This window comes from Astatotilapia calliptera, chromosome 7, assembly GCF_900246225.1.
Source record: "Astatotilapia calliptera chromosome 7, fAstCal1.2, whole genome shotgun sequence".
NCBI lineage: Eukaryota > Metazoa > Chordata > Actinopteri > Cichliformes > Cichlidae > Astatotilapia > Astatotilapia calliptera.
In genome coordinates, this window is record NC_039308.1 from 3,461,294 (window position 1) to 3,475,473 (window position 14,180).

At 40.0% G+C, this 14,180-nt stretch overlaps 1 protein-coding gene across 5 annotated transcripts in view; it reads left to right on the forward strand.

Annotated features, from left to right (window-relative positions):
* LOC113025111 (voltage-dependent calcium channel subunit alpha-2/delta-4-like) overlaps window positions 1-14,180 on the forward strand; it is a 79,646-nt gene that overhangs the window by 61,640 nt on the left and 3,826 nt on the right. For all 5 annotated transcript variants that reach the window (XM_026172537.1, XM_026172539.1, XM_026172538.1 and 2 more), the window contains 6 exons: window positions 1,747-1,761; window positions 1,885-1,929; window positions 2,036-2,098; window positions 13,004-13,074; window positions 13,200-13,275; window positions 13,447-13,499. In XM_026172537.1, coding sequence (XP_026028322.1) covers window positions 1,747-1,761; window positions 1,885-1,929; window positions 2,036-2,098; window positions 13,004-13,074; window positions 13,200-13,275; window positions 13,447-13,499 — 323 coding nt within the window. The remainder of the gene's footprint in view (window positions 1-1,746; window positions 1,762-1,884; window positions 1,930-2,035; window positions 2,099-13,003; window positions 13,075-13,199; window positions 13,276-13,446; window positions 13,500-14,180) is intronic.

Below are 14,180 nucleotides of genomic sequence, written 5' to 3' on the forward strand. Positions count from 1 at the left end.
TTTTTGCTCATTTCCTTCTCCATGTGTCTCTTCTTGGACTTATTAAGCTTTTGCACAGAAATATCAGAAAGTGGGTGATGTTGGTACTACAGCAGACCACCATCGTAAATGACGTCTGTTTATCCCAACACAAAACAGAGTGTTGATTTCTTTTCAAGAAAGACCCTTAAGTAAATTATAACAATGAGCTTTGGTTGTAATGAACTGTGGTGCAGATAATCCCTCAGATGGTTGAACCAAACAAGAGATGTAGGCCCAACTCCAGTCTGGCCCTCCAACCTCTCCCTGAGCTGTGAAAAGGACTGAACATTAAATGTTTCAAAGCAACCAGCATTGTGGAAATGGGCTGTAAAGCGCTCCAACACCAAGTCTGCTTCTTGCCAACCGCACTCTGAAGGTGCTGCAGCCTTTTCATGTAAAATATCGAGGTGTGATTAGTTCAGGATTGTGACCGAAGTAAATAAAAGTGGCTTTCTCTTCAACTTGATTATTCATCTGGTTTCTGACTGTATTTATCCTGCAGCTTTGAGAAAATCCCCACAAAAAATTGACCTGTCAGCACCTGGCATGGTGAGGAATAGTGTCTCCAATCAGAGGAACAGGAGCTACAGGAGATAACAGGACCAAATCCCAGCCACACATTATCTAATAGTTAATGGTTTTGATCTTGATCGTCTCTGTAATAGATGTAAGAAGGTGCTAATTACAAAACCTTTTTCCCATCTGATAAAGAGAAGGAAAGATTGCTGCTGTATTTCTACCTAGTGACTCCAAGCAGAGGTATTTTTGTCATGGACTGGAACGACTGCAGAGCACAAGAAGAGCCCCTTATAATTTAGGAAACAGACTTTATTTTTTTCCCCCTGATGGTGAAGATCTAATAGAAGCAAACTGAGCTCTGCAGGTTTCCTTCCTGCTGTGTAATAAGCTGAAAATTGGCTACAAACTTTTGATCCTGTTGAAAAAGTTGTCCCCAGAAGGCCGGCTAGTATTACACTCTCTCCGCAGGTCTTTGACCTTGCAAACGTCCCCCCCTGCAGTTAAGTGAAGCAGAAGCAGAGCTGCAGATGTCCCGTGGAGGTTGATGGTGTAGATAATGTTATTAATAGGAGCTGACAGCTGTGACGGGCTGGATTAATGTATTTACAGGATAGCTTCAGTGCCGACACTAACTCATCCGACCGACTCAACACATTTACATTCTCTTGCAGCTGATTTACAGTTTCTGAGCTTCGTAACGTGTCATTCCCTTTCAGTAAAAACCTCTCAGCCTCGGTGGAGTTTAAAGTTTGGGGATTAGAGGTTCTCGTCTTCAAAACAGGATGTAAAAGTATGCCTTCTTGCATTTTTATAGCAGAAAACTGATCCTGGCGAGTGGAAACTGAAGCTGTTGGTGCTCTTAAACCAAATGATGGTGTGTGACCCAAAATAAAACCACATCTTATGCAAGTAGATGCTCTTTGTGACAGTTTAAGCAGATTAAAGGGATCATTTAAGGAAGCTCGATTCAAAAATCTGAATTTAAAAACTGCAGCAGCGTGAGGGTGAAAGCTGCTGTCATCCGTCCTCACCTGCATCGTATAAATTTTCTGTGTTTATCACAGAAACGGATTCACAGCCGAGCTTTAGTTTTCTGCAGGATGCCAACATAAATGTTGCTTAATGTTTCTCATAATCTCTAATTTCTTATAATAATTACATTTTAATTTATGCATCACTCTTTTCACTGTCTGTTTCATCTTGCAGCCCAACGACACAGATGTAAGTAAACATTAATTATATTAATTATGTTGTTTTTACTGGTTTATTACTTTCCATAAAAAGAAGCATTCAGACTAAATTCTCTAAAATCTCCACACTTTCCTTTTCCTTCCCTTCCTCCAGTGTTCAGACATTGAAGGTGTGTGTCCTCTCAGCTGTGACAGTGCTGTAAGTGCACAGCAGTTGTTTCTTGTTTGTTGCTCATCACTAAAAATCATCCTCTGTGTTAGAAGATCCTAAAGAGACCCGTTTCTTTCTGCTTCTTCCTGTTCAGGATCTGAGCTGTTACCTGGTCGACAACAACGGCTTTGTCATGCTGTCCAAAGAGAGGAGAGAGGTAAGATCCACCACTCTTTACCACTATGCTTGTGGGGCAGTTCGTTTTAAAGGGACACTTCACCTCTGAATCAAATCTCTGTATTCTTCCTCTGGCCCTTTGGACTATTTATCCATCTGGATCATTTTGTTCAGGAGCCATCAGTCTGCTTTGTGATGCTCAAAGTCCACCAAAGAAATACACAGACTAAAACGTCAGCAGCAGAAACTATGATCCAAATAAAATAAACCTTCTTGTGAGGAATTTCATGGCGCGAACTTTTCTCTGATTGCTCTGTCAACCAAACTTTACGTCCTTTCACAAAGTCACATCCACACTTCAGTTTACTTCAGCAGAAAAAGATGGAAAATATCAAATGACCGCATCAGTTCCCTGTTTTCGAAATGACTGTTACACATTGTTTGGATATATAAAAATTGTTGGTGGGTATTTTGAAGTCAGAATTTTGTGTGCTTAAAATTTAAATATACCCAGCAACTGTATCTGTGCCCTTGCCTACAGTTTTAGATCTGCACTGCAGAGTCATTTTGGCCTGCGATGATTTCGAGCAGTGACTTTATAATAGCAGGGATGCGTTGATAAACATCTGAGGATGCACTGTCACTCTCTCCTATAGACTGTGTGCTTTCACAATGACGTTTGGAGCACGAGTACTCTCTCTCTCAGTAATAGTGCCTACCTGCTTCTCAACACGTAGCATTAGACAAATCATCCGGGTTAACAGACAGTTAAAGGGAGGGTGAAAGACAGGACGCTGGGGGCAGCTAAATGCTGCATTGCCCGAGAAGCTTGAGTTGTGTACGATATTCAGTATAGTATAGTGTTGGTTTGTTTGTTTTTTAACCTCCTAAGACCCAAGCTCTCTCATGGCATGCATTTTTAATTTTTCTTTGCTATTTGGGCTGATTGGGACCTAAAAAATGTAAAAACAAAGAATTACAAGATTTGTTTTTTGTCTTTGAGAAAAATGTGATGTCCACATATGTGGACACAAGGTCCTAGGAGGTAAAATACCACCAAATCACAACATTTGCTCCAAGGCACTTTATACTTTTAGGTAAAGACCCTACAGTAATACAGAGAAAACCCCAATAATGCCCCCCCTGTGAGCAAGTGCTTGGCAACAGTGGGAAGGAAAAACTCCTTTTTAACAGGAAGGAAACTCCAGCAGACAGCTTGGAGGTTTGGGGAGGAAGATGAGTATGTGAAAAAAGTCAAAAAGTATCTTTACACCGAATTTATAGAGGCTGTAAATATGTAGTGTGTTTGGTATAAGAGTATTTGAAATAATCCCCAAGGACATTTTTTGAAACAGATTTTTGTTTGTTTGTTTGTTTGTTAGTTCTAAACCTTGTTTCCTATCTTGTTTTTCTAATGTTGACTTTAAATCCTGATGTTGTGTATGAAGGGAAAATGTGAAAAAAAAACAAGGCTCTGGCTCTTCAAGGGGTTTCTTGCTGTTAAATGGGAGTTTTTCCTTCCCACTGTCACCAAGTGCTTGCTAATATTGAGTCGTTTGATTGTTGAAGTTTCTCTCTATTTTTGTAGTGTCTTTATTTTACATTACAAAGCACCTTGAGGTGACCATTATTATAGATTTGGAGTTATATAAATAAAATTGAATTGAACTGACCAAGAAAAACTGGGTTTTGAATCCTCTGTTTAACCTGCTTGGAGTCAAGAAGTTGTGTTTATTTTTGATTTTTAAATTTTTAAAATGCGATCATTGTCGTGGATGTGTTGTCCGTCTGTCAGACCTGCAGTCAGAGTCAGGAGGTGATTTCTCAGCCTGACGCAGCTCTCTGGACCATTTAATGTGCTCATAATCAACATCTGGATGCCTCACAGGATTTGAGGACAGTTTGGGTCTTAATCTGTGTGCGTGTGTGATGCATTAACAGTAAACATCACAGCTGCTGCGCCTGCCTCCTTCGTCTGACCTGTGAAGCAGGATAGATCTGACTTCGCCAGGCTGAGATCACACTTGTGTTTACGTGTGGGTTTAAGTCCATCTCATCTCTTCTCAGAGAAAAGCCCTGCAAGTAGAATTTTCTTGCAAACAAGGAAAACTTACTTACTTCCCTGAAGCATGCTCACTGTGTTTTCTGTCCTACGTCATTAAAACTCAAACCTCCACTTCCATCAAGGCCAGTGTTAAAGTAAGTGGGAAAAACTCTTGGATCAGCCCTTTATGGTTGCACCATGAGTGCGCACTTGCATCATCACAAACTTTCAGAAGAGGAACAGTAAGACAATCACACATATTTACAGTACTGATGAAAAACATCAGAGGAAAAGGGAGGGTTGGAAATTGTACTTCATGTTTCTCAAATGAGAATGACTGCAATCTTTGCCTTGAGTGATTGTGCTGCAGATATTTCAGCTCCAGTTGTGTTTTAAGGACAACACTGTAATTAAACACAAAGGATTTATTTTTTAATGTTGACAGTTTAGTTTTAAAAGGAAGTTTTGCCACTCGACAGGCCTATGGGCAGTCATTTTAATATCTCTGTCTAAATCAGTGGGGATTCTTAACTTATGTATGGAATTGCTTTTCAAATCTGATATTTTTTAAACTGCATCAAGACTTCTGAGTTAGTCCTAAAATACGTTTTAAAAGTTGTTTGTTGTTTTTCCACAAGCCACACGACTTGGCGGCATCATGGCGTCATTAATGGTACAACCCAGAGTGCTAATGCAATCAGCATCTCTACTAATCCCACAAGAAAACATAACAGTCGCTCTGCTAATTCACACAAAGAATGCAGCAAATTAAGAAATGCAAAAAGAGTAGATTAGTCTGCAACCACACAGCTGAAAGTCTCATGAACCTCTGCAGTGTTACTGCATCAGCACAGCTGCCTTTTTTAGCTTTTTCAAAATTACTCCACAGATTGATGGCAGAGCCAGACAGCAGACATTTATTATATTTTTTATATAGTTTTTTGTTGTGTTTCAGTTTTAAAATCTGTAGCAGTATTTTTTCCATTAATATTTATTTATATAACAGAACCAAAACATTAGAACTGTTACATAATGATGTGATGTGGTAATTTGCAGACCTCATGTTGGTGCAACTTCATTACAGCTTGGAAGATCAGGTGGTTGCTCGTTGATTGCAATGAATTTTTGTTGTTGTTATAAACTGATTGCAAGTAGTTGCAATGCCCAGAAGTTGAATGTGCAGCAGCCTCAACCTCTGGGTGATCACTTTTAATCAATCAGCAATTTCACAGGTTGAGGGCAATAACCTTTGTTCAGACAATCACAGTCCAGCTCGAACTGACTGCAATCAGTCTCAGATAGATTGGCAACAAATAATTGCTGTCTTAATTATAAATGCAATCATATTGACATGACTTGTTTGTGTTGTGTCTCTTTGCAACTGGGGATTTCACTCTGGTTGTATTTTGGTTATACAGTATTGTGTGAAACATACTGTATGTCTGCGAAGGTTCTCAGTCATCCAGGTCATCGTAGTCTAAGGAGCTTGGAAAGAAAAGCGTCTGGACTCTTTTAATTTTCTTGAAGACGTTTCATCCGAGAAGCTTCAGGTCTAAGAGTAAATGGTGGCAAGTCTCAGATTTTAAGCCCCATAGGATTGTCCTCCAAGGGGGTCATGTACCCCCTATTGATCCTCTACCTAATCACACGAGCCAAGGTGTGAAAACGGGTGTGGGTCACAATCAGCCAAGGTTTCAGGTGAGCCCACTGGGCCATTTCCTGAGGTCAAATGACCCAAGATGTGAGTGGGCGTTACTGTTAAGCCACTCCTCATTTCTTTATATTTTGCTGGGAAAATGGGAACTAGGAATTAGGTTTATTGCTCCCTGAAATGGTGACCAGTTTGGGCAGCATGGTTGGTAGCCCTGTTACCTCACAGAAGGTCCTGGGTGCAAATCCATCACCTGGCTGAAGCCTTTCTGTTTGGAGTTTGCATGTTCTCCACATGTCTGTGTTGGTTCTCTCTAGGTACTCCTGCTTCCTCCTCGCAGAATTATTGCTTAAGACCATTTCAAAAATGTACCAAGAAGTCTGGCTCCTTGGAAGCAAAATATAAAGAAATGAGGGGCAAGACTTTTGCACAGTACTTTATTGCTATGTGAAAGTGAAGTTTTAAAACTTGTTTAGAAAGAACAAGGAGCTGAGCCTCACTCCTGAAAAACAACCCCACATCATAATCTCCTCTCCATGAAAATGTACACTTGGCACAGTGCAGTCAGATGAGTTTCGTTCTCCTAGCAACCACCAAACCCAGACTAGTCCATCGGATTGCCAAATGGAGAAGCATGACTCTTCACTCCAGAGAACACTGTTTTACATCACTGCATCCAACACTTTGCATTGCACTTGGTGATGTATGGCTTGGATGCAGCTGCTCAGCCATGGAAAGGTATTCCATAAAGCTCTATTCTTAAACTAATCTCATGAAGTTTGGAGGGTTGTAGTGACTGGCTCTGCAGAAAGTTGGCGACCGCTGAGCACTATACACTTCAGCACCACTTTGTTATAATACCACTAGAAGTTGACTGTGAAATATTTAGCATCAAGGAAATTTCCCAGCTGAACTCCATCTTATCACGGTACCACCCTGGAATTCAATGACAGCAACCAGTTCTTTCATGAATGTTTGTAAAAGAAGTCTGCCTAGGTACTTGATTTTAAAAACCTGTGGCCATGGAAGATATTGGAACACCTGAATTTAATTATTTGGAGTGAGTCAATACTTTTGGCAATATAGTGCGTGTTACCATAAGGTGATGTCATCCAGTAAAGAAATGTGAGGACTGCGAGTTTGCTGTCCATCTGACAGCTGCTCGTTAACTCTGGATTAACCCAGCCTGTTAAGAGCCACATTACTGAGGATTAATCCTGAACCTACCAAACTTCCATACATGCACAAACTCAACATATACACACTCTGGTACAGAGCGGCCATGTTCCAATCCCACATCTGCTGCTTCGCTTAAAGTATTTCAGCTTTTTAACTTGCCTGCAGTACAGCTGTACATGGGCACGCCTGATGTTTGTGTTACATGACAGTCTTAGTGATCTTAAGGCCAGATGATCCGTACTTAATGTATGCTGACCTTCTGGCTGCCAGAAGCACTTTGAGTTTGAGGTTACAGGGGACAAAATTTTCTATGTGTGCTGCAATAAGAGAAATAATTTAAGGTTACCTTTAGCGCCTTGACTTAAATGAGATCAGTCAGCTTGCAGTGTCTTTGGATCACTTCAGTAACTTAGTCAGCAGTCCAACTGATGTTAAAAGGATTTCATAACCTATGTTTATTTAGTCTCTACTCCAAACAAGCTTCACCCTAGCTCCCTCTTTAGAAACACCAGTTCTCAGATCAGTCTTATTAAGTTTAAGAAATTTAAACTCATTTTCATAAATTCAAATCATAAAATTGATTTTTATTATTTTTTTCATTAAATATTTCTATTTTAAAAATTACATTAATCAATGTATAAACTGAAAGGTGACACTTTAAGTAATCACCAGACCCTGTGAGTCCCTGCTGCAAGACATTCCTTACTGATACATTCAAACGAACCATATTTCAATAATAAAAACCCAATCCAGCCTTCAGCTTTTCCCCTAATTTCTCAATATTCACTCAAAATACCCAAATATTTGTAAGATTATACTCTTGAACATAACATCTATTTAAAGGGTATGAAAACCTGAGATCTACGATCTGGGAGTGATTTGTGGAAAACAACATAAATTTGGTTTAGTCAGCATTGCGTAGATATGTCTGTGTAGGTCAGGGGTGGGCAACTCCAGGCCTCGAGGGCCGGTGTCCTGCAGGTTTTAGATGTGTCCTTGAGCCAACACAGCTGATTTAAATGGCTCAACATGTCTTGAAGTTCTCCAGAGGCCTGGTAATGAACCAATCATTTCATTCAGGTGTGTTGACCCAGGGTGAGATCTAAAACCTGCAGGACACCGGCCCTCGAGGCCTGGACTTCGACACCCCTGGAAAGGCTTGAAAAAAGAAGGCGACTGGATGTCTTTAGGTTTGGAAAGATGTTACATTTCTCATTTAAAAGGCTTCAGATGTCCAGACACCTACTTTTTTCAAGCTCTTAAGATTACCATTAAGAACCCATTTTAAATTTCAAAATAATACCCTCAGCTGCTGAAAGGCAACTTGTAGCTCCTCAGCATTTCATTCAGAGAAGAGCCAACTAAGCAGCGTATGGTGTCATCAGCATAAAGGTGCTCTTTTTATCTGTAGGCATATTATTTCCTATTTCCTATTTTATTAATGAAAAAAAATTAAATGGGGCCTAAAATTAAGCCTTGGGTCACTCTATTTAAAATCTTCAGGAAACTTGATTTAAACACATCTGTACAAAAGCCAAAGTGAGTTACTTTATCTTAAATTATCAAAATTAATTTCTTCAAACTGGCCATGAACAATCTGTAGGCAAGGGATGAGAGTTTTAGGGCTGCTTCTAATGTTTCATGTTTCAGCAGTCTGTAGTTGTGTAGCAGTTGCATTGCATTTCTATTCACCATGTATGAACACATATCTGATTTCATAAATGGTGTCCGGGGGACAGGAAATGGGAAGTCTTGACCCAGATATCTGTGACTGACGTAGCCACCGTGAGATCACGATTGGTCAGTGAAGTCTCTTAATGAAGCAAGATGTCTACAAATAGAGCCTGTAATCTCACAGACGTAAGTCTTCTTGCAGCCAGAGTAGTCGGCCACTGCTGGTCATTAGAAAGAATGCAGATTTAATGCCTTTTCCACCTTGGCTGCACTTTTCAGACCTGAAAGGTGTGTCACTCCCTTATAATGTCTTTATAAAGCCTGTACAAAGAATAAAGGTGGTATCTCGGTCATGCTGCAGGAGATCTTTGAAAGCAAAATGGAGATGCAGAGCGAGTGTGAGGGTGGAAGCATGTGCCTTGTTGTTTAATTCTAAACCTCTAAAAATGGTTATATCACACAGCCTGTGGTGTTTGGATTCAGATAGGACAGTGATGGAGAAATTGTCTTGTTATGTTTATTAAAGTGTGCTGTTAGGCTAATTATTACATCATTCTATTTGTGTTTAATGCCCTCTGTATATGTATATGTGTGTATTTGTATTATACTGTTCTACATTCCTGTCCAGGAAGTGCAGATGGAAGCTGACTACAAGCTAAACATGAGGTTAATGTTTTTGTGGATTGTCCCTCACAAAAAGAACGGAACTAAAACACATAGTGAACAAGTGCCCATGGAGGTGAGAAGCTTTTAGGTTGAGCTGTTGCAAATGCAATGCCACTGGATGTTTTTGTTCAACTGGTGCAATATCTGATGAGTAACAGTGAGATATTTGCTGTTAAATGAAAACTAGACGTTCTAGTAGAGCTGTGTTCAAGTATGATTAAAAGGAGAAACATCAGCTACATGCAGCAGCAAAATATTCTGTAACCCTAAAGCCAGAATCAGCTCATTCTTCATTATTTGCATGCCTCCTGCATTCCCAGTGGTCTTACTAAGCAGATATTATGATGAAGCACTTCCTCGATGTTTTGCTGAGCTCTGGGATTTGCAGGAAGTTTGCGGAAACGCCCCGAATCCACCCCGATGCCGAAGCCGCTGTGCAGGGCATGGTAAATATTTAATCAGCAGAGAAATTAAGTCAGTGCTGACTATAAGAAATGGGTCAGCAAGAGAAGGTGTAGTGAGCAGGGTGACAAAGCAAAACAGAAGGCTTGTTTTGGGTGGTGCTGGCCATGTGTGGAGGAAACGTCCGAGTGATGATCAATGATCCTGTCTGAGAACCTGCTGTGAGAGTACAGTGTTCAACCTCGGGGCTGAAAGCAGGTTAGACTGAAAAGTACAACTATAAGGTGTGATAATGTGATGAAATGAACACGTCTTGGAGTCTGTAGCCTGCTAGCGACCCTGTAAGGGGAAACATAATTACTGGAAACTACTTACAACTAAAAAAGTAGAAACTGACTGAATGAAACTGTTGGACTGTACATACTTTGGACATTTTAGAACATTAGTCTCTCAGAATTAAACTTTATGACACCAAAACAGCCCAAATACCTCAGAAGACCTCAAAGGTCCTGGGATATTAGTCACGCACGATCTGATATCCTCGTGTCGGTGTTGTACCCACATCATCATAATAAATGTTCCAGGTTCAACATTGCAAGTGACCAATCACATTGTTGTGATGTCATACTTTTGCGACCGGAAAAAAACGCCTTAAAAAATCTACATAAATTGCGAGAAACCGCCTCTGTCCACCGATCCAGCAATTTGAATTCTTTGCATTTCAGGATACTGTTCTTTAATAAACGTTAAGCATTATACATATTGTCCTTACAACATTGGAATTTCATAAATGAATGAATCACTTGGCTTGCAAAAGTATGACGTCACAACAATGTGATTGGTCACTTGCAATGTTGAACCTGGAACAACATTTATTATGATGATGTGGGAACAACACCAACACAAGGATATCAGATCATCCTATTAGGTCACCAAGACATGACATATGAGATATTGGATACTAGGCTTGTTTTTACAGCCCATCTCAAGCTGGATTGCATTGAATAACGAATTAGGTTAAGGAATTTGGAGGCCAAGTCATACACCTGTTGTTACATTTCGGCAGGTTTCCTAACTGCTTCCTGTGTTTTCCTCTCTTGGACCATGTTTGGAAGCTTCGCATATATCCGTACATTTTCTTCCAAATATCTGAGGCTAAGCATACATTTGAGATTATACTGTGATTATACTGTAACTATGAACTAAACTGTTTTTATGTGTTGATTTTTAATGAGTTGGACAGTCTAACATGGGAGTCTGTGGGGACTGACTCAGTTTATGTTCCAGCCTCTAGTGGACATTAGAGGAACTGCAATTTTGACACTTTTCACAGTGGGTTCATTTCTTCGTCATGTAGGTTGTTCCTTAGTTTTCACACACACACACACACACACACACACACACACACACACACACACACACACACACACACACACACAGATATATATATATATATATATATATTTGAAAGCATTCAGGGTTCACACTTAGGATCCAAGCATGCTGTTGTTCTTCTAATAAACCTTACACCATGCCGGCTTTTAACTTATTGTGAACGCCTTACTTGTAACTCACAGATTTGCAGGTTCTCCAGAAAAATTTTGTCTGAAAAACATTTAATTTTTCTTTAAATCAAAGTTTATGCTTTTTTGTTTAGACAATGATTTCATGAATCCTGATCTTTACTGGTGGATATTTTCTCAGCCTGTTAAATATAATGAGCCAGTTTTGGTTGAAGCCCTTCAGAGGCAGCATGGAAACCTGAACCTGCCTGGTTGCCTTTGCTGCTGCGCGCCCGCCGAGCTCCTGGCACTCGTCGTGCTTTTGTTTAGTTCAGTGTGTTTACACTCTGCTGCAACTGCTGCTGCCAGGAAAACAGAGGGTCAACTTTGGTGTGTAAGCAGCATCCAACTGCCAACACTCAGCAACCTGTGAATCCTCCGAGGCTGCTGGGAGAATCCGTCCAGACAGAGATGAAGTGTGGGCAGAGAGCAGCTTGTAAACGTGAACAGAGCCGCTGAGACAAAATGCTCTGAATAATTCAGAGACTCTGGTCCTGCTGCTGCTGCTGAGCGCCGGAAAGAGCCGACACACTGCAGACTCTCAGGCTGAACGCAGCAGTGACTTTAAATGTGTCTGAAACATTCCTTATCTTCATGTAAACCTGCTGACTGATCATGTTCTATTTACATGCTATCTTAGAATAGATGAGACTGCCAAGAGAGTAATGTTTTCCACAAACTCAGGAAAGTTGAGTGTAGGAAATTTAATTTGAGGCTACTTTTTAAGGATGTGCATGCACTTAGATTACCAGCTAAATGGCTACTGGTTGACATTTATGTAGAGTCATTTGGCCTGAGCACATGACCAAGAATTTCATTTTATGGCAACAGCGCCCTCTATATAGTAATAATAACAGGAGTAACAGAGGAGGGAAGGGTGGATGGATGGGTCAGCATGATAACTTTACCGTTTAACACCCAAGTAAGTTATTGTGTAATTTTGGCTGCAAGATTACAAAATAATTCTCATTTTTAGGAACCATTTTTATTTTCTCTCCAGCCCACAGTGGTCTGGGAGTTATGGTACTATGAACTGGGCATGGCAAAATCTAAGAGGAGCTGATTTTTCTACCTGTGTTCAAACAGCAGTACCCAGTGAATGTTTTGTGCTACTGGGATACAAAAAAGATAAAAAAATAAACATAACGTTTCATTTCTATTCTTACCAGAATAGTTAGAATTTTGTCTCCAGCAAAAACTGTCATGGAGTTAAAGTCATTTAAAAGGTGCTTGTCAAGAGACTGTAGTTCCCTCATTTCTTCTTTCAAACCAATGTAGCTGTTTGAGATTCACGATCACTTATTATTATGAAACAGCAGCTTGCACATAGACATGGTAGTGTTGTTTCACCAAATGAAACTAACACAAAAAATCCAAAATAAAATAATCAAAACTGAATCTCAACATTAAAACAAAGTGTGAAAGATGATTCAGTGGTCTCACGGCCTGAGGAAAGAAACTGTTCTGAAGTTTTGCGATAAAGCAGAAACTGTATTTCTTGACCAATGATGAGCAGGCTCTGGCTGCTGTGGGTTTTACCTTTTAGTGTCCTTTGGGTCCTGCAGAGATGCCTCACAGGTATCACTGGTGCTCAGCAGACGGGTGACACTTTTATTACCATCCAGTTTTAGTCCATGAACTCCCCATTCCAGTTCGCTGTTAGTTTTACAGCTCTGTAAAAGTACTCCACACTGTAAATGATCCTTAATTTTCATGTTGCTGAATTCTAATAACAAAAGCCTGCTGGCTTCATGTTGTTTTTCACAGATTGGTCGCTTCTTTGGCGAGGTAGATGGGTCCATCATGGCTTCGTTGCTCAAGATGGGAATGTTTAAAAAGTATGACTAACTCAAGACACATTTTCCACTCATGTTTCTTTTTATTGTAAAATATGTTGGTAACTATGAAGAATAGAACACGCTTTTTTCCTGTCACAATTCAAATTGAGTTTTCTTTTTTCCAGAGTGTCGTTGTTCGACTACCAGGCAATGTGCAAGACCGGCCACCATCACGCCAGCAGCGCGCGACCTCTGCTCAGCGTGAGTCTCATTACTATTTAGCTACTGATGACAACAGAGGCTTGATATTATCTGTTGTAAATTTCTTATATACCAACACATGGTTAACATCAGAAGATTAAAGAAATCTTCTGATGGTTTTTAAGATCTTATTCTACCAAAAGTTCTCATTTCTTGTTTTACCTTTTGCAGCCATTCTACGTCATCATGGCTTTGATGAGATGGTTCTTCTCCAACGCGCTGATGTAAGTGCTAAAGAGCAACATCACATTATCACAATGTCCTACGCTGACGGGATTGTGCAACCAAATGTAAATCAATGCTTAGAATCAAATAAAGGATTATTTTGAACTTTTGATCATGCAAAGCTGCTCTGGTAGAGTACAAGAATAAAAGAAGGAGCTGGAAATGGACAGATTAGGCACACGAATCTGTGGGGTCACTCAATCTGTGACAGACAAAAATATATATTATCGTATATTTTGTACTGTATACAGTTTCCAACTTCATTGTAGTGTTGTAAAGGTATAACATAGGATGAAATCTACATCTCTCAGTCACTATTAATGTGCTTCTGTTCTTATTATATTAGAAACGTCTTCATAATGATGTTAACAGCAAACACACTGTAAGTCCAGGGAGACTTCTGTCCGCTTCATGTCTTCAGGGTGTGGATAATGAGCCAGTGTGCGTGGTTCACATTTTTAATATGCATAAATCATTTTAACTGCAAACTGAACCTCCACCACTGAGAGATTTTTAAAGCTTAAAAATAAATCAAATAGTGGTACTTAAAGACTGCTGGACTCAAACTTTTAAATCACCGAACCAAAAGACTTTTACTGACTGAAACCTGCAGAGTTAAATTTTGCTTTGTGCCTCAGTTGTTTCACAGTTTACCTCACAGCACTTACTGCTGCTGGATG